We start from the raw sequence: 27,906 nt of genomic DNA on the forward strand, positions 1-27,906 counted from the left end.
CCCAACAGAGGTCGATTATCTTGTTAATAATTTCACCTCCTCACTACGTACGACTCTGGATACTGTAGCTCCAGTGAAAACTAAGGTCTCTAATCAGAAGTACCTGACTCCGTGGTATAATTCTCAAACATGTACCCTAAAGCAGATGACTCGTAATCTGGAGAGGAAATGGCGTGTCACAAATTTAGAGGATCATCATTTAGCCTGGAGAAATATTTTGTTGCTTTATAAGAAAGCCCTCCGCAAAGCCAGAACAGCTTACTACTCATCACTGATTGAAGAAAATAAGAACAACCCCAGGTTTCTCTTCAGCACTGTAGCCAGGCCGACAAAAAGTCAGAGCTCTTTTGAGCCAACCATCCCTTTAACGTTAACTAGTGATGACTTCATGAACTTCTTCACAAATAAAATTTTTATCATTAGAGAAAAAATTACCAATAATCATCCCACAGATGTAATATTATCTACAGCTACTCTTAGTACCATTGATGTTAAGTTAGACTCTTTTTCTCCAATTGATCTTTCTGAGTTAACTTCAATAATTACTTCCTCCAAACCATCAACGTGTCTTTTAGATCCCATTCCCACAAAACTGCTCAAAGAAGTCCTGCCATTAATTAATTCTTCGATCTTAAATATGATCAACCTATCTCTAATAATCGGCTATGTACCACAGGCCTTCAAGGTGGCTGCAGTTAAACCTTTACTCAAAAAGCCATCTCTAGACCCAGCAGTCTTAGCTAATTATAGGCCAATCTCCAACCTTCCTTTCATATCAAAAATCCTTGAAAGAGTAGTTGTCAAACAGCTAACAGATCATCTGCAGAGGAATGGCTTATTTGAAGAGTTTCAGTCAGGTTTCAGAGTTCATCACGGCACAGAAACAGCTTTAGTGAAGGTTACAAATGATCTTCTTATGGCTTCTGACAGTGGACTCATCTCTGTGCTTGTCCTGCTAGACCTTAGTGCAGCATTCGATACTGTTGACCATAATATCCTATTAGAGCGATTAGAACATGCTGTAGGTATTACAGGTACTGCACTGCAGTGGTTTGTATCATATCTATCTAATAGACTCCAATTTGTGCATGTAAATGGAGAGTCCTCTTCACACACTGAGGTTAATTATGGAGTTCCACAGGGTTCAGTGCTAGGACCAATTCTGTTTACATTATACATGCTTCCCCTAGGCAGCATCATTAGAAGACATAGCATACATTTTCACTGCTATGCAGATGACACCCAGCTCTATCTGTCCATGAAGCCAGATAACACACACCAATTAGTTAAACTGCAGGAATGTCTTAAAGACATAAAGACCTGGATGGCCGTTAACTTTCTGCTTCTTAATTCAGATAAAACTGAGGTTATTGTACTCGGCGCTGAAAAGCTTAGAAATATGGTATCTGACCAGATTCTTACTCTGGATGGCATTACCTTGGCCTCCAGTAACACTGTGAGGAACCTTGGAGTTATTTTTGACCAGGATATGTCCTTCAACGCACATATTAAACAAATATGTAAGACTGCGTTCTTCCATTTGCGCAACATCTCTAAAATTAGAAATATCCTGTCTCAGAGTGACGCTGAAAAACTAGTTCATGCATTTATTACTTCCAGGCTGGACTACTGCAATTCATTATTATCAGGATGTCCAAAAAACTCACTGAAAAGCCTTCAGCTAATCCAAAATGCTGCAGCAAGAGTACTGACAGGGACTAGAAAGAGAGAGCATATTTCTCCTGTTTTGGCTTCCCTTCATTGGCTTCCTGTTAAATCCAGAATTGAATTCAAAATCCTGCTCCTCACATACAAGGTCTTAAATCATCAGGCCCCATCTTATCTTAATGACCTTGTAGTACCATATCACCCTACTAGAGCACTTCGCTCCCGCTCTGCAGGCCTACTTGTTGTTCCTAGGGTATTTAAAAGTAGAATGGGAGGGAGAGCCTTCAGTTTTCAGGCCCCTCTTCTGTGGAACCAGCTTCCAGTTTGGATTCGGGAGACAGACACTATCTCTACTTTTAAGATTAGGCTTAAAACTTTCCTTTTTGCTAAAGCATATAGTTAGGGCTGGACCAGGTGACCCTGAATCCTCCCTTAGTTATGCTGCAATAGATGTAGGCTGCCGGGGGATTCCCATGATGCATTGAGTTTTTCCTTTCCAGTCACCTTTCTCGCTCACTATGTATTAACAGACCTCTCTGCATTGAATCATATCTGTTATTAACCTCTGTCTCTCTTCCACAGCATGTCTTTTATCCTGTCTTCCTTCTCTCACCCCAACCGGTCGCAGCAGATGGCCGCCCCTCCCTGAGCCTGGTTCTGCCAGAGGTTTCTTCCTGTTAAAAGGGAGTTTTTCCTTCCCACTGTCGCCAAAGTGCTTGCTCATAGGGGGTCATATGATTGTTGGGTTTTTCTCTGTATCTATGAAGCGCCTTGAGGCGACTTTTGTTGTGATTTGGCGCTATATAAATAAAATTGAATTGAATTGAAAAATCGAATTGAATAAGTTGTCCTAACATAGTCATCTTAAGTAAGCTTTACTCAATTTTTTTGAGGCACTGAGTTTGCATAGTGTTTTTTTTTAAAGTTCTGGGAACTAATTAGATTTTACAGTGTACTCAAAGGTAGATTTGGTGGATTTGGTCTGCAGTGCCATCAATCCTCAAACTCACATTATCTCTTTGATGTTACTGCAATAAAATTCCCTCCATCCATCACTCATCCCAGCTGATCCAGAGTAAGAATTGATTTAATGATAATCCCAAAGGCTGAGATACGCATAAGTATGACTTTAGTTTCTCCAACCAGACAGCTGACTGCAGATCAGAAGAATGAGGGCAACCCTCATTCTTCTGATCTGCAGTCTTAATGGATATTTAAGCGTTCACTGCAAACTATGACACTCTCCAATAGAAAATCACATCATGCTTTAAGTCATCAGAACTGTAGCTGCAGCACAATAAAAGCCAAATTTAGTTTTTTACATTTTTAGTTTGTTTTATTTGAAAATCTAACAAAAATTTTTTTAATCGAAATCTAACAAAGGAGATGTCAGGAAGGACAACGCTTTATCAACATATACAGGCAACATATTAAAGGGTTATTTTGCTGGCAGCCCAGCAGTTAAAATGTTTTCATATTAACATATTGACACATTTGAATCTTGAAAATATGCACTCATTGTATGTGCATGCACTATATATGGAAATGTATATCTAGAAGCTGATTCATTAGGAACTGTTGTTTCTCATTCAACCCTTTATTGAATGAGAGTGTCTGTTTGGTACATCCAATCTGTGAGGGCCTATGGTTACTGGGTTTCTCTCTTTTGTTCGCAACTTATAGATTTTACAGCATCTTTGTGTTACTTGGTTTGAGTGGACAGCATTACCTTAAACGTGTCCATTCCCCTGACCACTGCTGCCCATGGTCCTGATTAAAAGCTGGAATAATGCTATTGATTTTATTAATATACATTATTTCTGCACTTTCTGCCTGTGTGTGTGTGTAAGAGAGAGAGAATGTGAGATGTGAGAAGCCTCTGATAGCCATGTAGTCATAGCTTTGTTTCTAGCTGCACGCTTTACTGTCTGTGTCTGGTGTTAGTGTTTGTACAGAGTACCTACAGGAAAGCCTCTCTAAAATGTGTGCACATTATTCTGCCAATTCTTTCCTCTGGTCACTGTTTAGGGGCTGAAATCAACTCACAAAAGTACATGTGTTTTGCGGTGCTCATTGAAATGACTTGTCTTTTGAATTTTCTTTCTTTCTTTTTTGAGTTGTTTGTTTGTTCTCACATGATGCAATCCAATTTGCATTTCTGCTATGAAATCAGGTTTGTTTCTCTTCAGTACTTTGAATAATTTTCCAAAATGTTTGAGCTTTTAATTCTTCCATGAAACATGCTGTGTTGGATACATGCCATCAGTGTGACACAAATAAATCATTGTAAACAAATATTCTATGAAATCTATAAAATATAGAACAAAAAACATATTTTGATGTATAGGAGGAAGATCAGTCACACTTAAATGAAGTAATAGAGTGAAAAAACATAACTGTACAAGGGAGCTGAATTTGCTTTATTACTTGTTCATCTGGATACTGGTGAGGTAAATTAGGGCCTCTCCTGTTGGTGCTCTTTAGTATGTGAGGCCAAACAATTTTTAATCTTAATGCTCCGATCTTAATTCTTAAAGTCAACCTGGTCTTAAATCTTAATTTATCTGCAGAAACTTTCATCAGCACCTGAAGTGGACTGTGATCCTGCAACATGAACATGATTTACTACAACTATAAATCACTGAGATGAAATCATCAGTTACAGACATTTGGCCTTTTATAATTTATTCCCCGAGTCCATTTGCAGCTGTAAACTAATATGGCAGAAGGTTTTGTTAACATGTTCCATTAATGAGGAAAACTGTCACAGAAAAAATAAACACTTTCACCCATGTCATGTAATATAAAATATGAAAACCGATATATGTTAACATGTTTATGGCCATTTGTTCCAGTTATGTCAAAGTACCAAACATAGTTTTCTCCTGATTGCTCACTTATTGTATCGTTCCTCTGAGAAGTAATTATAGAATCTCTCTACTCTGTCTTGACTGAAAAATGCAGAGTAGAATAAGTACAGTTATCACAAAAGTACAATGAATAAATATGGCCGACTCACTGCAAAAAAACAAAGAAAAAAAAACAAGTTGGCCTCTTTGTTTTGTCTCAATAGTCTAACAAAAAATAAAATAACGGAATCACCATTATTACAGAAGTTTCAGATGTGTAAACATCAGGATGGTCATCTGTCAAGGTTCAGCTGAAAACAGGTCCCAGGTAGCTGCCTGCAGGACTCTCAGGTTTAACAGGTAAATATAAAAATAGGCGAATTAAAGGAGCGTAAAACAGCTGGGGAACAAAGCACAGCTGAAATCAATCAGGATACTGAGACACATAAGCAAATATAAATACATTATACCAGAGACAAATCAATATCAAAATAAAACAGGAAGTAACTACATGAAGGATCACATGCCAAAGATAAAAACTTGACAACATGATACAAATGGACACAGGTAAGGCTGTACTTAACTGAAACACAAAGAAGTAAATATAACCAATACTCAAAATATAAACAGAACCCCAAGTAAATGTTGCCTAGATATACTACCTCCCTCTGTCCCATCTGAGACTCTTACCAGTGTTGGTCCCACACTGCTATCTATCATCAACATGTCACTGAGTCAAGCTTGTGTTCCATCCTATTTTGCTGAGGTAACTTCTCTGTTGAAGAAACAGCTCTACTGGTAATTAAGGCCTTCTTTTAATCTAACATTCAGAATCTTGGAGAAATATTTGATTCTCCTCTGGGCCTTGGCTCGAATGTAAAATCATTAATTTTTCTTTTATTTAAGGAACATTTCTAAATTGCAACATAAGGTCTCCACAGCTGAACTGGAAAAAAATGTCCATGCATTTGTGACATCGTGTTTATATTATTGTTATGTCCTGTTTACCAGCTTGAACAAACCATCTCTTTCTCGAATCCCAAGCTACACAAAGTTCTGCGGCCAGACTACTAACACATTCTAGTAAGCATGCTCCCATTACTCCTATTTTGTACTCTTTACATTGGCTCCCAATAGATTTTAGAATTTGTTTCAAAATTCTTGTTTAAACATACAGAGCACTAAATGGCCTGGCCCCAGGTTATGTCTACTTCTTACTAAATACACTGCTGCTCGTTGTCTCCATTCAAAGACTCAGAATTTGTTGGTTGCTCCACAAACACGAAAAGGGACGGAGCCTTCAGTCTGTGGCACCAAGGCTGTGGAACAGTCTATCACCACAACTACATTTTGTTGACTCTCTGGATTGTTTTAAAACGCAGTTAAAAACGTTTCTGTTTAATCAGGCTTTCTGCTGAGATTTTTTTAATTGATTTATTTGTTTTATTTTAAAAGTACCTGTTAACTTTACTGTATTTTATTATTATGTTTTGTATCATCTATTTTGGCACCTAACGTTCTTGTTTATTTTAGCCTTTTGTCAACAGTGCTTTGTGACCGCTTGTCTGTGAAAAGCACTTAGTAACTTTACTTTACTTACTTACTATAATGGAGCTCGATTAGACAATTGAGCTCCATCAAAGAAAAATCTGTAGCAGCTGAGAAACAAAAGATACATCAGGATGAGATACATGCCTCCATATAAACTGCCTTCTTAATGATCATAGAAAAAAGAAAAAAAAATTAACATAGCAAGCTAATGTTACTGTGTCGTACATTGCTGACTCCATGAACACAGCACCAGTGTTCATACTTCCTCCAATGTTTTGATTTAATGATGACGAGAAGAGAAAAAACCAACAACTACTTGACGATGATTCCTTCATATCTCAAACTGCTTGTGTTCCTTGAAGGCTGCTCTGTGCACGATGTTGTTGCTGTAGAGTCTAGAAAGAGAACAAAGCAGAGAGAGCAGACATCACTCATTCACTCAGAACAACATGAATCCATGTGAGCTCAGACTGTGAATGATTCCTCTGAGAGTCTGAGGAGAAACTCCTTCACTGATGGAGACTGATTCATGTTGGCTCACCGCACACAGTCGATGGAGGGGTTGATGGAGAGCAGCTGCAGTAACACATCAGTCGAAGCATCAGTGATCTGATTGTGACTCAGACTGTAACACAAACACAACAAGTGGCTCTAAGTGATCGCTGCACATCATATTTTTGTAGTGTGTGTGAACAGGCTGATGGTTATTGGTGCCTCCCAGAGAAGGATCAGTGTGTGACACTCACTCCAGGACTTGGACTTTGTGCAGATGTGTGATGAGAGGGAGCAGCAGCTGGTCAGTGAGCTGACAGTGACTGAGGTCCACCTCTGTCAGCCCTTCACACGAGTCCAGCATCTGGACCAAAGCCCCACAGGCCCTCTGATCCAGCGTGCTGTGACTGAGATCCAGCTCTCCACCCAGAGCTCTACACAGGGACACCGCCCGCCTCACTGTGTCCCTCTCACTGTTCACAGGAACCAGAGACAGCAGCTGGAGGAGGACAGTTTTACTGACTCTAAACAGGACAAACAGAACAAAGAGAAACTGTCAGGATGCATCAACACCAGTGTGAACGAGCTTCGCTCTGGTTTAGACTCTTCTGTGGTCTTTCCCACCTGAGGCGGACCCTGTGGAGGACAGGAAACAGCAGGTCCAGCACGCTGTCCTCCACCTCACAGTCTCGCAGGTCAAGCTGTGTGTCCCGGCTGCTGTGTGTCAGGATGGTGGAGACGGCCCTGCAGTCATCAGCAGTCAGACTCAGAGGCTCAGGCTGATCCTCCTCTGGTAGCTCCACACAGGAGGAGCAGGACAGATCCAAGCTGTGCTGCAGAGTCCTCAGCAGGCCTGACGCTGCCTCCTGCTGGACGTCACAGGCAGCACAGCAGTGGATGAACCTCAGTAGCTGATTCCTGTCAACACTGCAAGGAAAACACATGCAGAAATGAACCAGCTGATGACTCTGTGTTGGACAGCACAGAGAAACAAGCTCTAATATCTGACCTGAGATGAGAAACTTTGTCCAGCATGAAGAGGATGGACTCTACTCCCTCTGCTGGTATGGAGGTCCACAGGAGGTTCAGTTTCACTCCGTCTCCGTGTTTGAGGATGAAGATCAGAGCAGCACAGTCCACTGAGTCCAGCTCTCTGCTGCTCAGGTTGATCACATGACCAAGTGACCTCAGTAAACTGGGCACAGCGTGACTGTCATGAGCTCTATAGAGCTCTCTGATGGAGCTCATCACAAAGCTGGGACTGGGCCTGAAAACAAACAGTTTATTTCTAAGGACACTTTGTTTAAAGGATCAATAAGCTTCTTATTAAAAATGAGACAGCATTTCAAATCCTCCTGATTAAACAGCAGAAACTGTGTTTGGTAAAAGATCAAACTACATTCAGCACCTTTTAAACACAATCCTGTCCAGAAAGGGAAGCAGACGTGTGGTTTCCTCCTGTAAGAAGAGGTTCTTCCTCAGGTTCACAGTGATGGTCTGAGCTGACGACTGCTGCAGCAGATAGTGAAGAAGCTCCCAGTTCAGACAGCAGGAGGTCAGGTCTCCACCAACCTTACTCAAGAAGGACAACGTCAAGTCCTTGTCCTGGATTTCATGGAGGAGACACAGAAGCTGCTGGAAGCTCTCTTCACACAGTCTGCAGAGATCATAAATATAAAATATGCTTTAAAGCAAAAAATGTACATTTTATTTGGCCTGTGATGTTCAGGAAAGACATTTACTTGACTGTTAGAGGACCATCATGGAGCAGCAGTGTAATCAGACCCTGAGCAGGGATGCAGGTCTCAGTCAGGTCCAACCGTCCGACTGTCCAGTATCTCAGCAGGGAAGCCAAACTACTGACAGCCCTCAACAATACTCTCTGTGATGGTCGGGCTTTCTTAGACACAAGAGAAAGCTCTTCCACAGCCAGCGGACAGACCAGTCTGCCTCTTCTTACCCACTGAAACAGGAGCAAGGACATGTTGATGGAAAGCCTGAAGATCAAAGAGACAAAAGAGCAGAAATGATGAACACCAAGAACTAAAGATTCAAAGTGAACAGCAGATAAATGGTGTTAGAAGAACAAGAGAGTCATGATTTCACTTCTTGCCTCAGACTGTGTAGTTGTGTTGTGTGTCTAAAGAGGAGAGCAGCTCCTCTGGCAGACATCTTGCTGGGTGTGAGGATGAGATCCACTTTAGAGCCACACAGTTTGAGAACTCTCCCCACAGACCAGCAGCTTTTCCTGTGTAACTCTCCTGTTAACAGCAGCTGGAACCCCAGGAGCTGCAGCAGAGACTCCAGCTGCTGGGCCTCCTCTCTGGATCTTACAGACATGGATGTACACACACTCTGGAAGAAGTCTGGATCACAGCTGAAACACAGTGGAGATGAAATGAGAAAATACAGGCAGACCTACTCACATTACCACAAACCACATTTTGTGTTTCATTCATCCATGAAAAAGCTGATAAAACTAGCTATTCGTTTTGTTGTCATTCCATGAAAAATCAGGGTCTCTATTAATCAGGGGAATTTTTTGCACTTTAGTAAATTTAATTAAGAAATGCCCAACTTCCTCTTCATTAGTATTTTTGTTATAGGCCATCAAAGTAAACATGCATGGATCCATGTTATTTTTTCCAGCATTTTGATCCTCGTGACTTAAGAAGAACAGTAGATATTCACATGAAAATGTACAGTTCCTCACTTACTAAATGTTACATTTGAAGTTCTGCTTACTCAGGGAAATACAGCCATGATCATTCAGTGAACGGGTGAGGACTAAACATGTATACAGCATGTACAAAGGTGTAGTTTGTAACTAACTTTGACTTGTCCATGTTTCATATTAACGTTTAATCAAAATTCTGGATGGCTTTAGTAGAAATGTGAATTTCCCATTTGCCCCAATGTCTCCTCCTTTGTGCATCTGTCTGTGTGTTTTCAGAGGCAGAGCTTTGTTCCTGTACTTTTCCCTGTTGATGTGCCAGTGGTTCATTCATCCATTACTCACCTGCTGCAACACTAGCCAAATCACCCATGTTTTACTAGCTAAATATTCATGCAAACACCTACTCCCCCCCCCCCCCCTTTTTTTTTATAATAAACTATTAACTAATTTCTGTGAACTTTAAAAAAGAAATACAAATCAGCTGATTTGAGGTCCAGGTGAAAACATTTTTTTCAGATTTGAGTAAAAATAAGTTCTATGAAACATTCCAGGCTGTTTTCACATAGCAATAGATAAGTTGGAATAATTACTTGACCAATACATGTTATTTGTCTACATTTTTACACTGTTAATCAAAAGTTGATTATTTCCAAGACACTACTGACTAAGTACTGTATTGTTTCTATTTACCTGAGCTGTGAGATATAAGGCAGACACTGAAGAAAATTCCTCACTTCACTCTCTTCATGTGAGCAGCCTCTCAGCTTCAACTGTTTTTTCCCTGATTGGACTTTAAGAATTTCCAGGAGGATGGAGGTCTTTCTCTCTGAGAGGTTTATGAACCAGACTGCAGGAGCTGACTGGAAAACTGACTGTAATGATGGAAGGACACTCAAGCCTGTTTTAGACTCATGGTCCTTCACATGGGAGCACAGATCCAGCAGGAAATTGCATTTATATTGAGCATCTATGTCTCTGTTAATAAAAGGGAATGTTTGATATGTGCATACTGATGATAACAGCTCCAGTATCTTCTCTCCTGTCTGCTGTTCTCTTTCTGTTGCGGCACAAAACAGATTCCCAAAGAATTTGGCTGCTTCATCTGCCCACAGAGTGAAGAAACTGGAACAAAAAGAAGAAAACATTTAGTGATGATTTGATTACAGCTGCCAACCACACATTGATGGTCCATGTGTGTTCTGCATATAATTAAACCTAATTCGAAACCAACAACATCTACACTTTATATCTTGAACAACAGCAGCTTCACTTTGCCATTTAGATGACACATGTGTAATCTACTAATCTAATCCTCCTTGTGTTGTCTCGATGCATGCTCAATCATCCAGGTAAGGAGATCCCAAAAGGTTCATTCTGATTCAGAATCAACCTTTCCTTATAGTATTGTTTTTAAACTTTGAGCAGATGAATTATTCCAAAAAGCACTCATAGTTTTCAAAATGTAAAAAAATAATAATAATATGACAACACTCCATCTGCAGGTGGAGACAAAAAGCAATAAACACCCTGTTATTTGATGTATTCACACATCATGGTAAACTCAAAAGGCTAAATACAAAATTTTCTGTTTAACAGTTTTTAGTTGCTCATCTATTAAAACAGAGTTTGTTAGTGCAACAACATGTTGAGTATGATTTATATATATTTCAATTTCAAAGCACCAAAGTTATGTAAAAAGTTGATGCTATTTGTTTGTTAAAATTCTGTTATTCACATCATTGCATTAACTGTCACTGTCATATGGGTGGAAATTGGCTAAGATGTTCAGGAACAATCCAGGAACCCCCAAGTCACAGCTCCAAAATTGACACCTTCAATTTTGACTGATCAACTGAATGTTGCTGCTGCCCACATTTTCTGGAGAAAGGTTTTTATTGTCAGATGAGACTAAGACTGAGCTACTTGGCCACAATGGAAATAGTTGTTTTTGGAAGAGTAAAGGTGAAGCTTTAATACCTGAGAACATTGTACTAACTGTCAAGCATAGTGGTGGTAGCATAATACAATTAGGTCTGTTTTGCTGCCAATAGTACTGGTACATTGAACAAAAGGGATTGATAATAAATAATATAATAATAATATTCAATTCAATTTTATTAATATAGCGCCAAATCACAACAGCAGTCGCTAATCTAATAAAGATGAAAATAATAATAATAACAATAATAATAATAATAATAATAATAATAATAATAATTGTTAGGGTGAGTTGTTAAATATTGTCATTTTTATGTTTGCCATTTGTACATTGTTTTAATTCTGTGAAAGGAATTCTTTCTGTCCTGTCCTCCCCAGATTCTCGAGGTTCTAGGTGGGGGGCTGTAGGGCTGTAGTCTTTTATCATCCTTGTGCTTTTGATGTAAGCTTCCTGCGTTTACGACCCTTTGGTCAGCAGGAGGTCTAACACACACACACACACACACACACACACATTCTCACATAACACGCACACAGTGCCTTGTCTTTGTAACCAAGGGGGGTTACGTGGGGAAGGTACGTGTTGTAAACTATTGTTTATTGTGTGAACGTTGCCAATAAAAGGGAGCGAGAGGGGGCAGTCGGAGAGGTCATTTTGTGATGTGCTAAGGTACCGACAAGCCTCCCTTGCAAGTAAAAAGATCGATCGCTGTTGCCTTGTCTTTCTTTCATGGGAATAAGTTCTGGGATCAGCGGGGTCTGACTTAGACCCAACATTATTTGGTCCTTCGAGCCGGATCCCAAGATTTTTGCCGTACACTGAGGAGAGAGAGGACATGCCGCAGACTGTCGACAGCCAGGCCGTAGGACGCCTGATAAAGCCCTGGAGTGTTAAAGTCGCGACCAGGCCGGCTATTAAAGAAATAAACAGCTCCGTAGCTGCGCGGTTTCACGCGAGCACGGGAGTGCGTTGGACTGTGCGTTTCGGACGCAGGTCCATGAGAGCTGTGCGGGAAGGTCGCAGGCTATTAAAGAAATAAACGGCTCCGTAGCTGCGCGGTTTCACGCGAGCACGGGAGTGCGTTGGACTGTGCGTTTCGGACGCAGGTCCATGAGAGCTGTGCGGGAAGGTCGCAGGCTATTAAAGAAAAGAAACGGCTCCGCAGCTGTGCGGTTTCACGCGAGCACAGGAGTGCGTTGGTTGCGCGGGTCCACGCGAACCAAGAGGAAGCGGCTCTGTGACTGTGCGGATAGGTCGCAGGTCCAGAAGCACACTAGCTGTGCGTGTAGACGCAAGCTGTATGGTTTCTCCACCAATATATAAGGAGGAAAGAGCTTGCCGCGGTATAGAGAGTTTAAGATTATAGGCCTTAAAAAGTGTGTGAATGAACGTATGCGTGTGTGATTGCCAGTAGGTGTACGCAGCCACACAGAAGGAAACCTAAACGGTGTTAACTAATTCTGTGACCTGTTGTGTACACATAGCCTGGATTTTTGAGGTAAGGTGTTACCTGCCGCAAACTTAAAACAATTGTCATAATGGGGAATAAAATGTGTAAGTCTGCCTTAGAAGGGGATGTAAAATTTATGGAGAAATTTTTACCGGGCAGCACGCAGTATGTAGGTTGTTGACGTGAAAAATATGGATTTGAAGGGACATTAGTGGAAGTTAAGAGTAAAGTGCTTGTAGAAAGAATAGTTGTAAGTGTAGCAGGTAAAACAGGGAAAGTGAAGCAGAGGAAGGAATTGCAGTTAGCAGTTGCTAAGTTGTGGCTGGAGCAGGCTCAAAAGAGAAGAGAAGCACAGAATGTTAAAAGAGCAATATTGCAAGCAGTAGTTGTAAAACCTGAGGATGAAACCACAGCTCAATCCACTGCAACTACTTTAGAACAACACCGTAGAAAAGCATTAGAAAGAGCAAGAATGTTAGCAGAAAGAAAAGCCAGAGAAGAGCGTGAGAGAGCAGAGGCAGAGGAGGAGAAATTAAAGGCTGAGTATGGAGAGGCATTAGGAGCAGCATTGAGTCTAAGACGGACTAGGCAGGGCAGGAAACAGAAAGTAAAGTTAGTGAACACAAACGTTACAACCACATATCCATCCCTGACAATATATATTAAAAAAAACAAAAAAAAAAACAGAGAGAGATGTGTGATGTTTTAAGAAGTGATGAGATTAATGAAAGTGTCATGAGAGAGGAACACAAAAACATACAGAAAATGCATTAACTATACTAACCCTACATACATATACACATACAATGATACTCATGAAGACCAGACAGCATCTTAAGCATGAGATTCTGTTTGTCATCTTGTCCAAGTCACTAGTGAGATGAAAGTGATACATAGACTAGTGGACTGAATATTATAGGAGGACAGATGGTTGCATCATAGAGGAGAAAAACAGAATGCTGATGAGAGGTTTTAAATGAGTGAGCTGATTGTGAGTTTCTGGTGTGTGAAGAAGTTTTAATATAGCACACATTTAGTTACATGAGAAGAAACTTATCATGTGCTAAGACAACAGGGTTATGCTGTATGTTGTGTGTATGGCTGATTGGATGAATGTTTGAGATTAAACTGGCTGTTGATTTGTCTTTTGTTATTAAGTTGAGCCTGCCAATTGGGTTGTTACGATTTATCCCCCTGGCATGAAGAACACGTGTCATGACTTAAACAAGGCCTTTCTTTCCTTTCCTTTATTTTCTTTATTTCCTTTTATTTTGTTACTTTCATAGTGCACTGAAAGTTTTGTTTGATGATCTCTGTTTGAGTAGATCTGCACGATTAGAACCGAAGCGTCGTCGAGAATACTGTTGCAAAGTGAGCTTCTCCAAAATTAAAATGGGCTCAGGAGAAAGCCACTTATTTGGGACAATTAGGAAACAAGTTCCTGTCCAAAAGGATTCAACGAGGAAATCCAGTCTAAATTATTTTTCTTTTTGAAATGACGTCAATTTGCTGAGCGTGGAAATGAATGCGACAATAATTTCCACAATCTGCAAAGAATCACTGAGTGAATGAGTGAGAATTTTAAAATAAATGGGGAAGCTGACAAGACTGACTGACTTAACACACCATTGTGTGAAGTTAACCCCCACCTGACAAAGGTGTGGATGTATCTCTGTGTGTGTCTCTGTTGCAGGAGCAGAAGGAGACCACAGGAGGAAACTTGGGTCACATGACTATGTGAACTCTGCAAATTTAACCTTTTTAGTTTAAAATTTCTTGTGTCTGTAAATTTACCATGGGAGTGTTATTCACTACCTTATGTTGCTCACAGAGATCACTGTGAGAAAGAGTGTATACACCTGCGCAGCGCTAACATTTACATTTCTTTTTACAGCAGATGGTTAATCATGTGATTTGATCATGTGATTTATAGCAGGACACAACTTAATTATGTTTTTCTACCACAGGATTACTGAGATTTTGTGTGAAGGAAACTGGCTATATGTTGATGATGGAATTACACTGTGTTGTTGAGAGAATGTTGGAGAAAATGTGAATGTTACAGGGGAGAAATTAATACAGTTTGAGACATACTGTGATGAGACCATTGTTACTTTTCCACAGTGAGTGTTAACTTTACGACTTTTCACAGCTCCTCTGGAATCTGGAAGGCCGACACCTGACCAGGATGAACCGTGTGTTTGGCTAATGTTTGTTTTTCCTTAAGAGTGTTTTTAAAGGATTCAGCAGACAGACAAGTGACAATTGAACAGATGTGCAGTGGTTACAGAATAGTTACATGGGGTTCATTATCTGACCACTATTGGGCTCATGGTGAGTGACAAACTTAAGGGAAGTCGCTGATTACAATGTGGAATGATATTGAGATGTTCAATGATTTGGAACAAATTATGGGAAAAAGTAGGAGTTTAATGAGTTTAGAATAAACCTGCAATGATACTTGTCTCTGTGATGCTGAATACTTTATTACTCTTATGATTTATAGTTGGTTGCAAATGTGAGGCTGTTTTAACTTTAAGACTTTGTCTTCTAGGATACAGGCTGAAGCTGCGAGTTAAACAAGCAAAACATTTAATTGCTGACTATTGTTTTTACACAGGGTTACAGCTTGGAGTGAAGCTGCTCCAAGGGACAAACCCTAGAGATTGTTTTAGGGAGACTGTGCAACATTCTTGTACAGGTCTCATTGGGGAGTTGACACATGGCAAAAGCCGTGTGGCGAGAGGAGTGTCATTTTTTAATTTGTAGATGTCGTGAGGTGCCATAACGAGAAGGAGTGACTGAGAGGATCGCCCACAAGATGGAAGCTGAGGCCTGGAGAGAGTCTTCAGGAGGATCAGAGATCACCTTCAGCACAGCAGCATCGCGCAGAGAGCTGTGCTACTGGGCTTCCAGAAGCGTTGGAACATGAGAACCTGAGGGAGCGTGCCAAGCTCCAAAGAGTGACAGCGCAGAGGAGGTCCAGCGATGGACTTGTGGTTCTGTGAACAGCACAAATGCCAGGTGACTGTAAAATAACTAACAGCACTTGTGCCACAAGTGAAGCCAGTAACTTACTATCCTAAAGGATTAGCTCTAGTTGCTTGTGCTTTACCTCCATGCGTGAGATCAGTGTGTGCAGCAGCTTAAGCTGTACAATGTTTCAGGAAATAGTTTATTTCAACTTTTGACATTGTTAGTTCCACATGAGGTAGATGTCTATTACTGCAGACTAAAATTACATTTCTGTCACCTACAAGACACTTGTCTTTAATGTTACTGTTACTCTCACAACCATACATAACCATAAAGTGGTGCACAATTCTGAATCTGTCAAACCCTTTTTGCCAACGAAAAGAGGAGGGCACTTCTCATGAGTGTAGAGAACACGTGGAGAAGAAGTGTAAGCCGAGGGATGACTTAATAGCTGTGCCACTCGTTGAGGGAAAGGTTTGGTTTGTTGATGGTTTGAGTTTTACAACAGCAGAGGGACAGACTAAAACAGGTTTTACTGTAGTAGACAGTGAGGAAGTTATCTATGCAGGACAACTAACATGTTTCATATTTGCTTGAGCAGCAGAGATGCTAGCTTTAACGGAGACGTGTAAAGCTGCAGAGAGACAATATACCCTGATAGCCAGTATGCATTTGCTACATTACATTTCCTTGTAGTGCACTAAGTGAGACGAGGTGTGACAACCTCTACAGGGAAACCTGTAGAACACACCAAACTCTTGCAAGATCTGCTGGAGGCAGTGTTATTAACCAGTGGAATTGCTGTTTGTAAATGTGCAGCACACATGTGTGGGAAAGATCCAGTTGCATTAGGGAAAGTTTTTGCAGATAACATCGCAAAAGAGGCAGCTTTAGTAGAACATGGTGTTAACATTTTAGCAGTACAACATCAGCAGACATGTAAGGCCACTCACCTACAGCAGGAAAACAGTTGTGACTTACAGAAGGAGCGAGCTTGCAGGTTGGTGTTTATCATCTGTGTGATAAACCAATACTGCCTAATAATTTGTATAAGACTGCTGCTATTTTGAGCCATGGGCTTTGCAATGTCTCCACAGGGGGGAATGATGGAAGCAGTAGTTTATACTCACTCTAGGATTATTAAATACTTTAAAAGTTTTTGCATTTGCAGGCAGAGAGAACTAATAGAACAGTAAAGTTAAGACTTAGGAAGACAGGCAGGACATGGTTAGACTGTATAGAATTAATTAAGATATACATGAGGATTCCTCCAACAGAGAACGGTCTGACTCTTTGAGATTATATATGTTAGAGCATTTAGAGTTCTAGTCTTCTGTAGTGATGATAGAAAAACAGAAGAGAGAGCATATTAGCAGATTAGATGCTTGAAATGTTTAAAAGTAAAGTAGTCATGAGAACAAATGATCTGCCAGATGATTCTGTTTCTCCACAGGAGCAGAGTCTGAAGTCTGGAGATTGGATGTTGATAAGGCCATGGAGAGGAAGTGCTGGTCCAGTCCGCGGTGGAAGGTCCCTATCGGGTGCTGCTGACAATGACCACAGCAGTGAAGATTGCCGGAAGAAATACATGGATACATCAAGCGCACTGCAAGAAGGTGACACACATCCAGGCCAGCTCGGAGTAAGTGGCAGGAAGACCGGGTACAAAGGGGGGGGAAAGCCTCCAGGGCCCTTCGTCTCAATCCGGTGAAGAAACCAACTGAGCCACAGGTACTCATCAGAATGGCTGGGAATGTGCTGTGCATCTTCTTGAGCCTGTGGACGCAGAGTGGGATGACAGGGAGCGCACTGGGACAGAGCAAACCACACCCAGTACCCACATGGGTTTTCAACAACTACTGGTGGCAGTTTAAGAACACAACCGCTCACATAAAGAACGAGACTAATGGTTATGCTTGTGATGCCACTGGCTACACATTCTTCTGGACTGTGGCCATATAGCATCACTGAGAGCGAGACAATTTGTTTGGTTGCCTTAGCAACACATCCAGGAGTAAACGTACTTGGAACACTGCCAACTTTTCAACTGCTCTGAACCTGAATGGACGGTTGATTCACCAGTAGCCGGGAAGGTGAACTGCTCTGGTACGACAGACCTGCTCGTCTGACTCAAAGTATCTGACTCGCTGCAGGACATTGAACAGCTAAACGAACTGGAAACAGGCCGATTGCCTATGTGCATAAAGGACAATGGACTAGTCCAAGTTGAAGATTTACCATGGAATTTGTGCAACATCACCTATTCTTTTGTCTTCTGCAAGAAGGATGTAAACAGAGAAGCCTTTTGTCTACATCTACATCATGAACACTTGAGGTTTTGAGCCAAGAAGATCAAAACAGTTTGATCCAATTTCCTTTACAAAGCTTTTTCTGTGGTGATAACAGGACAGGAGAAGAGTTGTAAATGCAGATAACTCACCAGTTGACTCTAACCCCCACAGGAAGCCTACAGTGAGATTTGGGGGGTTGATAGGAGTCATAAAAAGGAGTGTTGACCAGGCTACAGCTTTGAAGTTAGCTGAGAGCCACATGGACAAACAATGAAGTCAACTGATGTGTTTGAATGCATATGTCTGTATACAGTTGGATTGTAGTGACATATGATTTTTGAGAATGATGATTCTTCTTGTTTGACTTTTGATATTCAGTTGTTTACTTGCAGAAATACATAATGAATCGCACGACAGGAGTAGATGCACCATAAGGCTGGATAGCTTGGTTAATGTCTGGTCCTTGGTGGCATCCTCTTTTGAAAAATTTAATTCCTGTTTATGTATTGTTGATGCTGATTTGCTTATGTATAGGATGCATTTTACCTTGTATAAGATCAATGCTGACTAAGATGATTTCCAATACATTTGTTAATTATGTACTTTTACAACAATATGACATGACTGAAATTACTGACATGACAGAAGCCTGTGTATAAATGACGCCTGCGCTGAAAATGTCAAGCATGAGGTGCATGGCTAGAATATACTACATAGGAATAATTTGGAGCATAAAAATGACAAACAGGAGGGAAATGTTAGGGTGAGTTGTTAAATATTGTCATTTTTATGTTTGCCATTTGTACATTGTTTTAATTCTGTGAAAGGAATTCTTTCTGTCCTGTCCTCCCCAGATTCTTGAGGTTCTAGGTGGGGGGCTGTAGGGCTGTAGTCTTTTATCATCCTTGTGCTTTTGATGTAAGCTTCCTGCGTTTACGACCCTTTGGTCAGCAGGAGGTCTAACACACACACACACACACACACACACACACACACACACACACACACACACATTCTCACATAACACGCACACAGTGCCTTGTCTTTGTAACCAAGGGGGGTTACGTGGGGAAGGTATGTGTTGTAAACTATTGTTTATTGTGTGAACGTTGCCAATAAAAGGGAGCGAGAGGGGGCAGTCGGAGAGGTCATTTTGTGATGTGCTAAGGTACCGACAAGCCTCCCTTGCAAGTAAAAAGATTGATCGCTGTTGCCTTGTCTTTCTTTCATGGGAATAAGTTCTGGGATCAGCGGGGTCTGACTTAGACCCAACAATAATAATAATAATAATTATAAAGATGAAAAAGGACTACTTCCAAATTCGTGAACTTCATGTAACATGAAACTGAGTTTTCTGCCCCAACAGAATAATGATTCCAAAAACCATCAGAACTGGATTTAGAGTGCATAAAGCAGGCTAACATTCAACTTCAGGAATGGCCTTCCCAGTGTTGGACCTAAATCTTATTGCAAATTTGTGGACTACACTTAAAATCTGAGTCTGTGTCAGAAAACTAACCCATTTAAATGAACTTTCCAAATTCTGCCAAGAATGGTCAAATATCAGCCAGCATTATGTTGGAAGCTTGTTGATGTCAACTAAAAGTGTTTGGTCAAGGTCAAACATTTAAACTAAAATTTATTGGGGGTTTATGTATATATTTAAGTCTCTCTGTATGATTTTAATTCATTCAAAATCCAAACTTGTGCATCCAAAATCTTTTTTTTCTTCTTTTTTAATCATTAAAGTCATCTTGTACAACCATTCCAGCTGCTACCTGTCAGTGAGAGAGGCCACATCCCTAATTTTAAGTCTTGACAAAATCCAAATGGGCAAGTAACACAACTATATCATACTCTATGATTAGATAATGTGATACAGCACCCATCTCTGAAAAGATCCCGTGGTCTACAATGGTGAACTCACCCATCGGAGAAATACTAGTAAAATAAAAAGTTGCTTTTCTGCACTGATTACAATCTCTGAGTCTTCATGTTGAGTCTCCAGATGTCTGTTATGTCTTTGTACTTATTTGCTTTCATCTTTCTGCATTCATCCACCTATTTAAAATATTAAACTGCAGAAAAAGCTCAGACAAAAACAATTTGAAAGTGGACAGCATAAAGGTTCATTGATACACATGTTGAGTGTCTGTAAACTTCTGACCACAACTGTAATACTGATGACAAATTATAATTTAATAATCTGTCAACTCATGAATTCAGCACTTGGTGAATTTATTAGACTTCAAATACATTTATAGCCCCTGGTAAAATTTCTGAAGTTGATATAAGTTTTATATACCTTTCCTAAGTTGATGCGCTTTTCCTGAAGAAAATTTTTTAACAATGATTGCTCTGTGACAAGATCCTGTAAAATTATTTTGCTATTGCAAACCTAATTTCTAACCAGGCAATGAGAAAAATATTCTAATATGCAGTGTACACCTGTGCATAAACTGTTTGGGTAATGATTAACACCTGCCTTGGTCAGTGATATGAGATAAAAATGGATACTGTAAATTATTTTGCTGTGCAATTTATTTTTTCAAGACAAAATATTTTTTCCTGTTCTGTTGCTTCGACCATCCACCTCTGTGATCTGCCCTAACGTTTTCCTTTTAGGATATTATTGGCTTTATGTGCTCTAAATTTTAATCACAGCTGATCGGGAACAACCAACATTTTGCCAAACTCAATGGTGGTGTTGGTCCTTGAAGGAGCTGTATGAACCTTTCTATTGTTTCACCTGACTGCTCTCTTGTTAGGTCCATTCTTGCTTTCCATCCGCCAGGCAGTAGAGCTTCATAAGGTCTGCAAAACTCTCTTTAATAACACACTATTTTGCATATTTAGATGTGTGGAGATTTGTTTTAGTAATCCAAATTACAATGTGATTACACGTTTTGTTTGTCTTCAACACTGAGTGATTCCATAAAACACTCCTATACTTTATATGGAAGGAAGTCTGCTATAAATAAAAATAACTGAATAATTCTTTGAATACAGTTTTATACAGTGTTATGTCACACATGTGATTTGTATGTTTGCTACAAATGAAAAGAGTTGAAAAAAAAGCTTCCAAGAGTGGTGATTCAAGAAACTTTTGTAGTATGAAAGTGTAGCATGACTCATTTCAGGGAAAATTTGAAGCAAAATAATGGATGAAAATGATGTAAAAGAAAAACTGTCATAACTTTTTATTGTTTAAAAGGGTATCTGTTCTGATGCAGTGTGACTTGTATGAAGAAGAATTCATTTACCTGAGCTGTGAGATATAAGGCAGACACTGCAGGAAACTCCTCACTTCACTCTCTTCATGTGAGCAGCCTGTCAGCTCCACTTGCTTCTTCTCTGGTTGGAGTTTCAGCACTTCCAGGAGGATGGAGGTCTTTCTCTCTGAGAGGTTTATGGACCAGATTGCAGGAACTGACTGGAAAACTGACTGTAATGATGGAAGGACACTCAAGCCTGTTTTAGTCTCATAAGAGTAAAGGTCCATGAGGAAATCAGACCAATTCTCTTTAAGAGGACTGTTTTTGTATCTGCACACTGATGATAACAGCTCCAGTATCTTCTCTCCTGTCTGCTGTTCTCTCTCTGCTGCTGCACAGAACAGATTCACAAAGAACCTGAGTGCTTCATGAAGACGTGACCTCAGAGGATAAACACTGGAACAATAAGAAGGAAACATTTAGTGATGGTTTGATCTGAGCTGCATAAATACAACCACACATTACTGATGGACTCCATCTTGTCCATGTGTGTCCTGTCTATAATGAAAGTCCATTTTAAAGCCATCTTCCATCAGAGCAGCTGAACATTGTTTTTAGACTGTTACTGACTCACAACACAAACACTAATCCTGTGTGTGAAATCACTGCGTACTGAACTGTAACTGTCATTTTATTTACTGTCTGACTTTAGAGAATAAAACACTAAATATCAACAACATAGAAAGACACAGAGTGGAACAACAACATCTACACTTCATATCTTGTACAACAGCAGCTTCTCCTGCTGCTCAAATCACACACGTGGAAATCATAATTATTCTGCACATCTTCATGTGTTACAGGATTAAATTTAAGGGGGTGGCTGTAGCTCAGGAGGTAGAGCTGGTCATCTACTAATTAGAAGGTTGGGGGTTCGATCCTCCAGTCTGCATGCCAAGTATCCTTGGGCAAGTTACTAACCCCAAGTTGCTCTTCAATACATCCATCGGAGCATGAATGTGTGTGAATGTAGTTAGACAGCACTCAGTTTACAGTCAGTGATTGGGTGAATGTGACATGTTGCATAGAACGCTTTGAGTACTCCGGGAGAGTAGAAAAGCGCTATATAAGAATGAGTCCATTTACCAAGATATAACTAGTTCACACGTAGTAACTGCTCTTTTCTTTTTTATGAACTTGAATCTGACATGATATTCAAAAATCCATCAGCAATAGTGATTTACAGTGTTTCTGAACATTCAAGAATTATTTGTATCTTTCATGATGATGTTTCAACATGACTGTGTTGTTGTTACTGAGCTACATTTTTCTCATTAATCGCATTATTTCAAACATTTTCATACGGGGAGAAGATTATCACGTTTCAGACTCTTTCAGTCAAATAGTTCAAATAATAACATCTGTGTACTCCACACTCTTCTGTGATTCATTTGTTCAGTCACACAGTGACTTTCATTAACTTAGATTAGCTGGTAACAACTCACTGAAACACAACTGATTTTAAACATTCAAAATATATTACTGATTACAACTATAAAATTAAATAAAACAATATTTTGAAAATAAAAGATTACTTTTTTATGTATGCTTGAAGAATATGTCATAAGGATTCAGTTGTTTTGAACTGATCACACATACATCTATAATATCAAAGCAACAAATTACTGAAAAATAATTAAATAATCACAGTGCTGTGCAGAAAACAATGTTTCCCTCTGATATTAGGTACAGTAGAAATATAACTAAAATATGGACTCCAAGTGAATGAAATCAAAATGTGTAAACAGAAATATTGGTGACAAAAAGATAATATTAAGATATTAAATTGTATCATTACAGTAAATTGTTGGAAATTAAAACATTTTTTTTCCACTGAATGAGTTCATTTACCTGAGCTGTGAGATATAAGGCAGACACTGCAGGAAACTCCTCACTTCACTCTCTTCATGTGAGCAGCCTGTCAGCTCCACTTGTTTCTTCTCTGGTTGAAGTTTCAGCACTTCCAGGAGGATGGAGGTCTTTCTCTCTGAGAGGTTTATGGACCAGACTGCAGGAGCTGACTGGAAAACTGACTGTAATGATGGAAGGACACTCAAGCCTGTTTTAGTCTCATAGTCCTTCACATGAGAGTACAGATCCAGCAGAACAGCACACTGGAAGTCTGCGTCCATGTCTCTCTCATGAAGAGGGAATGTTTGATATGTGCACACTGATGATAACAGCTCCAGTATCTTCTCTCCTGTCTGCTGTTCTCTCTCTGCTGCTGCACAGAACAGATTCGCAAAGAACCTGACTGCTTCGTGAAGATCTGACCACTCAGTATCAACACTGGAACAACAAGAAGGAAACATTTAGTGATGATTTGATCTAAGCTCCATAAATACAACCACACACTACTGATGGACTCCATCTTGTCCATGTGTGTCCTGTATATAATGAAAGTCCATTTTAAAGCCATCTTCCATCAGAGCAGCTGAACATTGTTTTTAGACTGTTACTGACTCACAACACAAACACTAATCCTGTGTGTGAAATCACTGCGTACTGAACTGTAACTGTCATTTTATTTACTGTCTGACTTTAGAGAGTAAAACACTAAATATCAACAATATAGAAACACACAGAGTGGAACAACAACATCTACACTTCATATCTTGTACAACAGCAGCTTCTCCTGCTGCTCAAATCACACACGTGGAAATCATAATTATTCTGCACATCTTCATGTGTTAGTAGAGTAAACTGAAAAGGATGCTAGTTCATCTGTATAGTAACAATTTGTTTATTTTTTTTACTTGAAGCTGGTGAGATATTCTACAAAGCAATGCCAGTTTTGTCCTTCAGTTTGTCAGTACTAAGTTTTAATATTTGCTAGCAAACAGGACCCATACAAACATGATACAATGATTATAGTAAGATGATTTGATACATTGCACTGTGACATACCAATTTAATTTCCAATTTGTGATGAAATAAACTGTCAAATATATTTTTATAACATAGAAATATGTCACTGAAAAAATGTAAAGATATAATTAGTTCACATATAGTAACAGCTGTTTTCTTTTTTATGAACTTAAATCTGACATGCTACTCCAAAACCCAACAGCAGTGTTGATTTCCAGTTTTTCAAAACTAGTATTTAGTATTAATTTGATCTTTCATGATGATGTTTCAACATGACTGTGTTGTTGTTACAAAGGCTACGTTCACACTGCAGGTCTTAATGCTCAATTCTGATTTTTTGATCAAATCTGATTTTTTTGTCTGCTTGTTCACACTACAAATAAAATGCGACAGCAAACGCGCTCTAGTGTGAACGCTCAAAGCGGCCGCATGCGCAAAAGAAGACGTCACACACAACGCGCTCTGTTTAGACCCAGAGCAAACAGTATTTTTTGACTGATGGCCCGTAATATAAAGACTTCGGACTTTACGTTTCCCAATTTTTGCTTTAAGTTATTTTCTTATTTACATAATAATGTAGATAACCTAATAATGATCCTTATTGCTGTTTTAGAGGAGCGGTGCTTCAAAGGATAGTTGAAGATTTCTGTCAGAATCTGCAGATTATACAGTACAAATAAAATGTTCACGTTTCTCCGACGTTGTGTTCCCAACAGTTTCACTGACATCTACGCTGGATGGCCAGGAGGTATTCGCGATGTCTTCTCCGGCGCTGATAATTGGCGTCTGTCTTGTGTCGGTGACGTAAAAGACGGATTTAATGCGACATGACTGTTCAAACAGCAGTCGCTTTCTAAAACATCAGATATGTATCGGATTCAGTACCACATACGAAAGTGATTCAGATCGGATTTGAAAATATCGGATTTGTGCCGTTCACACTGTCATACCATGATCGGATATGGGTCACATAGGGTCAAAAAAATTGGATTTGATGCGCTTTCACCTGCAGTGTGAACGTAGCCTTAGCTACAGTTTTCCTAATAATCACACGATGTCATTATTTTCATACAGGGAGAAGATTATCACATGTTTCAGGCTCTTTCAGTCAAATAGTTCAAACAATAAAATCTGTGTACTCCACACTCTTCTGTGATTCATTTGTTCAGTCACACAGTGACTTTCATTAACTTGGATCAGCTGCTAACAACTCACTGAAAAACAACTGATTTTAAACTTTGAAAATATATTAATCAATGTGAGCATCTGGAAACGAACAAATTACTTTTTTATATGAGCGTGATGAATTGATAACAAGGCTTAATTTTTATGAAGTGATCACACATGTTTAAAATATCAGCCTTCAGGGGAACACAGACCTAAAAATAATTAAACAAACACAGTAGTGTACAGAGAACAATGTTTCCCTCTGAAATTAGACAGAGTACAAATATAACTGAAAAATTACCCGATGTGTGAAAAAAACAAAAATCACAATATCTAAAAACTAAACAAACTCAAAGACAAGAATACTACATTAAATTTTAAATCATACAATAACAGTAAACCTTCTGGAATTAAAATTTTTTTGTACTGTTTGAGTTGATTTACCGCAGCAGCGAAACAATGAAAATGATGAAAAAAACTGTTGTAACTTTCTTTGTTTAAGATGTTACCTGATCTAACGCAGTGTGAATTGTATGAAGTAGAATTCATTTACCTGAGCTGTGAGATATAAGGCAGACACTGCAGGAAACTCCTCACTTCACTCTCTTCATGTGAGCAGCCTTTCAGCTCCACTTGTTTCTTCTCTGGTTGGAGTTTCAGCACTTCCAGGAGGATGGAGGTCTTTCTCTCTGAGAGCTTTATGGACCAGACTGCAAGAGTGGACTGGAAAACTAACTGTAAGGATGTAAGGACACTCAAGCCTGTTTTAATCTCAAATTCCTTCACATGGGAGTACAGATCCAGCAGGAAATCAATCTCAACGTCTTCGGCTTCAATATCATCCATGTAGCTCTCATGAAAAGGGAATGTTTGATATGTGCACACTGATGATAACAGCTCCAGTATCTTCTCTCCTGTCTGCTGTTCTCTCTCTGCTGCTGCACAGAACAGATTCGCAAAGAACCTGACTGCTTCATGAAGACGTGACCACTCAGTATCAACACTGGAACAATAAGAAGGAAACATTTAGTGATGATTTGATCTAAGCTCCATAAATACAACCACACACTACTGATGGACTCCATCTTGTCCATGTGTGTCCTGTATATAATGAAAGTCCATTTTAAAGCCATCTTCCATCAGAGCAGCTGAACATTGTTTTTAGACTGTTACTGACTCACAACACAAACACTAATCCTGTGTGTGAAATCACTGCGTGCTGAACTGTAACTGTCATTTTATTTACTGTCTGACTTTAGAGAGTAAAACACTAAATATCAACAATATAGAAACACACAGAGTGAAACAACAACATCTACACTTCATATCTTGTACAACAGCAGCTTCACCTGCTGCTCAGATCACACACAAGTGGAAAATGCATATTTAAAAATATTTATTGTGTAATTAATTGTGTTTGCTTTATTTTTTATTTTTGTTGTAAGTTCTGCTGGAAGATGAAGAAATAAAAAATTTAAGTTAATATATTTTTAAAAACTATATCGTCTTTGGTTTTTGATGTGCTTTGTTTAAAGAAAAAAAACATTTTAATCATGTAAAGAACATTTCATTTACCTGAGCTGTGAGATATAAGGCAGACACTGAAGGAAACTCCTCACTTCACTCTTTTCATGTGAGCAGCCTGTCAGCTCTACTTGTTTCTTCTCTGGTTGGAGTTTCAGCACTTCCAGGAGGATGGAGGTCTTTCTCTCTGAGAGGTTTATGGACCAGACTGCAGGAGCTGACTGGAAAACTGACTGTAATGATGGAAGGACACTCAAGCCTGTTTTAGTCTCACAGTCCTTCACATGAGAGTACAGATCCAACAGGAAATCAAGCTCATACTCCATCTCTTTGTAGTCATCATCTGTGTGATTTAAAGGTAATATTCCATATCTGCACACTGATGATAATAGCTCCAGTATCTTCTCTCCTGGCTGCTGTTCTCTCTCTGCTTTTCCCAGCATTAAATTGGTTTCAGTGGAGCGTAAAAATGAATAGGAGAAACTAAAACAAGAATTGAACATTTTGTCATAACATCAGAAACATAGATGACTATTATCATTTACAACCACTCTGTTATAAGTAACTATTATTATATCATGCAAGGAATTATGTTTGATCTTTGAAATGTAGACACAGTAAAAAGCGGTAGAGAAAAAAAAAGGACCACAAAACCATCACATTACTGGTTCTAGTGAGAACTAGAGATGTGCTAATTTTAATTTTTAATGGACATTCTTAGATTTCTAATTGTTTAAGTCTGACCCCCAAAAGTTGATTCTGTTCATCTGGACGTAGCGTTTTCAGTGGAAGAAATGTTTCCTCACTTATCCAAGTGACCATTGATCAACAACAACTGATCAATGGCTATGAGGGAATGGTTGCAATCCCATCATTGTAAGATGGTGAAAGATGTACCCTTAGGCCCCCTCCTCGACTCACAGATGGTCTTTACCTTTTCACATGTGTACACATGTGTACATCCTCATCATTGAAAGAGTGTCCACCGGCCTGTAGGTATAAATAGACTGCAGAGTCTTGACCTGACGAGGTAGCTCTTCTGTGTTGTACCATCCGCTTTGCCAAAGGTTGTTTGGTTTTCCTGATGTATAAATCCTGGCAATCCTGGCACTTAACAATCGAGGAGGGGGCCTAAGGGTACATGTTTCACAATCTTTCAATGGTGTTATTGCAGCCATT

General features: G+C 39.5%; 1 protein-coding gene and 1 long non-coding RNA gene across 4 annotated transcripts in view; one reads left to right on the top strand and one right to left on the bottom strand.

Annotated features, from left to right (window-relative positions):
- Positions 1–27,906, bottom strand: part of LOC146491475 (uncharacterized) — a 66,466-nt gene continuing 38,560 nt past the window's right edge. For all 3 annotated transcript variants that reach the window (XM_085152444.1, XM_085152442.1, XM_085152443.1), the window contains 13 exons: positions 26,779–27,210; positions 25,757–26,206; positions 23,020–23,457; positions 21,157–21,564; positions 9,928–10,359; positions 8,674–8,937; positions 8,303–8,557; positions 7,969–8,217; positions 7,570–7,827; positions 7,185–7,487; positions 6,815–7,084; positions 6,610–6,693; positions 1–6,463 (listed from right to left, as the gene is read on the bottom strand). In XM_085152444.1, coding sequence (XP_085008570.1) covers positions 6,400–6,463; positions 6,610–6,693; positions 6,815–7,084; positions 7,185–7,487; positions 7,570–7,827; positions 7,969–8,217; positions 8,303–8,557; positions 8,674–8,937; positions 9,928–10,359; positions 21,157–21,564; positions 23,020–23,457; positions 25,757–26,206; positions 26,779–27,210 — 3,907 coding nt within the window. In that variant the 3' untranslated portion in view covers positions 1–6,399. The remainder of the gene's footprint in view (positions 6,464–6,609; positions 6,694–6,814; positions 7,085–7,184; positions 7,488–7,569; positions 7,828–7,968; positions 8,218–8,302; positions 8,558–8,673; positions 8,938–9,927; positions 10,360–21,156; positions 21,565–23,019; positions 23,458–25,756; positions 26,207–26,778; positions 27,211–27,906) is intronic.
- On the top strand, positions 12,439–18,632 carry LOC146491476 (uncharacterized). The gene is made up of 2 exons (XR_014872527.1): positions 12,439–15,650; positions 17,056–18,632. It is a non-coding gene; the product is annotated as an uncharacterized LOC146491476 (long non-coding RNA).

The sequence above is a fragment of the Neolamprologus multifasciatus genome, chromosome 23, assembly GCF_963576455.1.
Source record: "Neolamprologus multifasciatus chromosome 23, fNeoMul1.2, whole genome shotgun sequence".
In the NCBI taxonomy this organism is placed as follows: Eukaryota; Metazoa; Chordata; class Actinopteri; order Cichliformes; family Cichlidae; genus Neolamprologus; species Neolamprologus multifasciatus.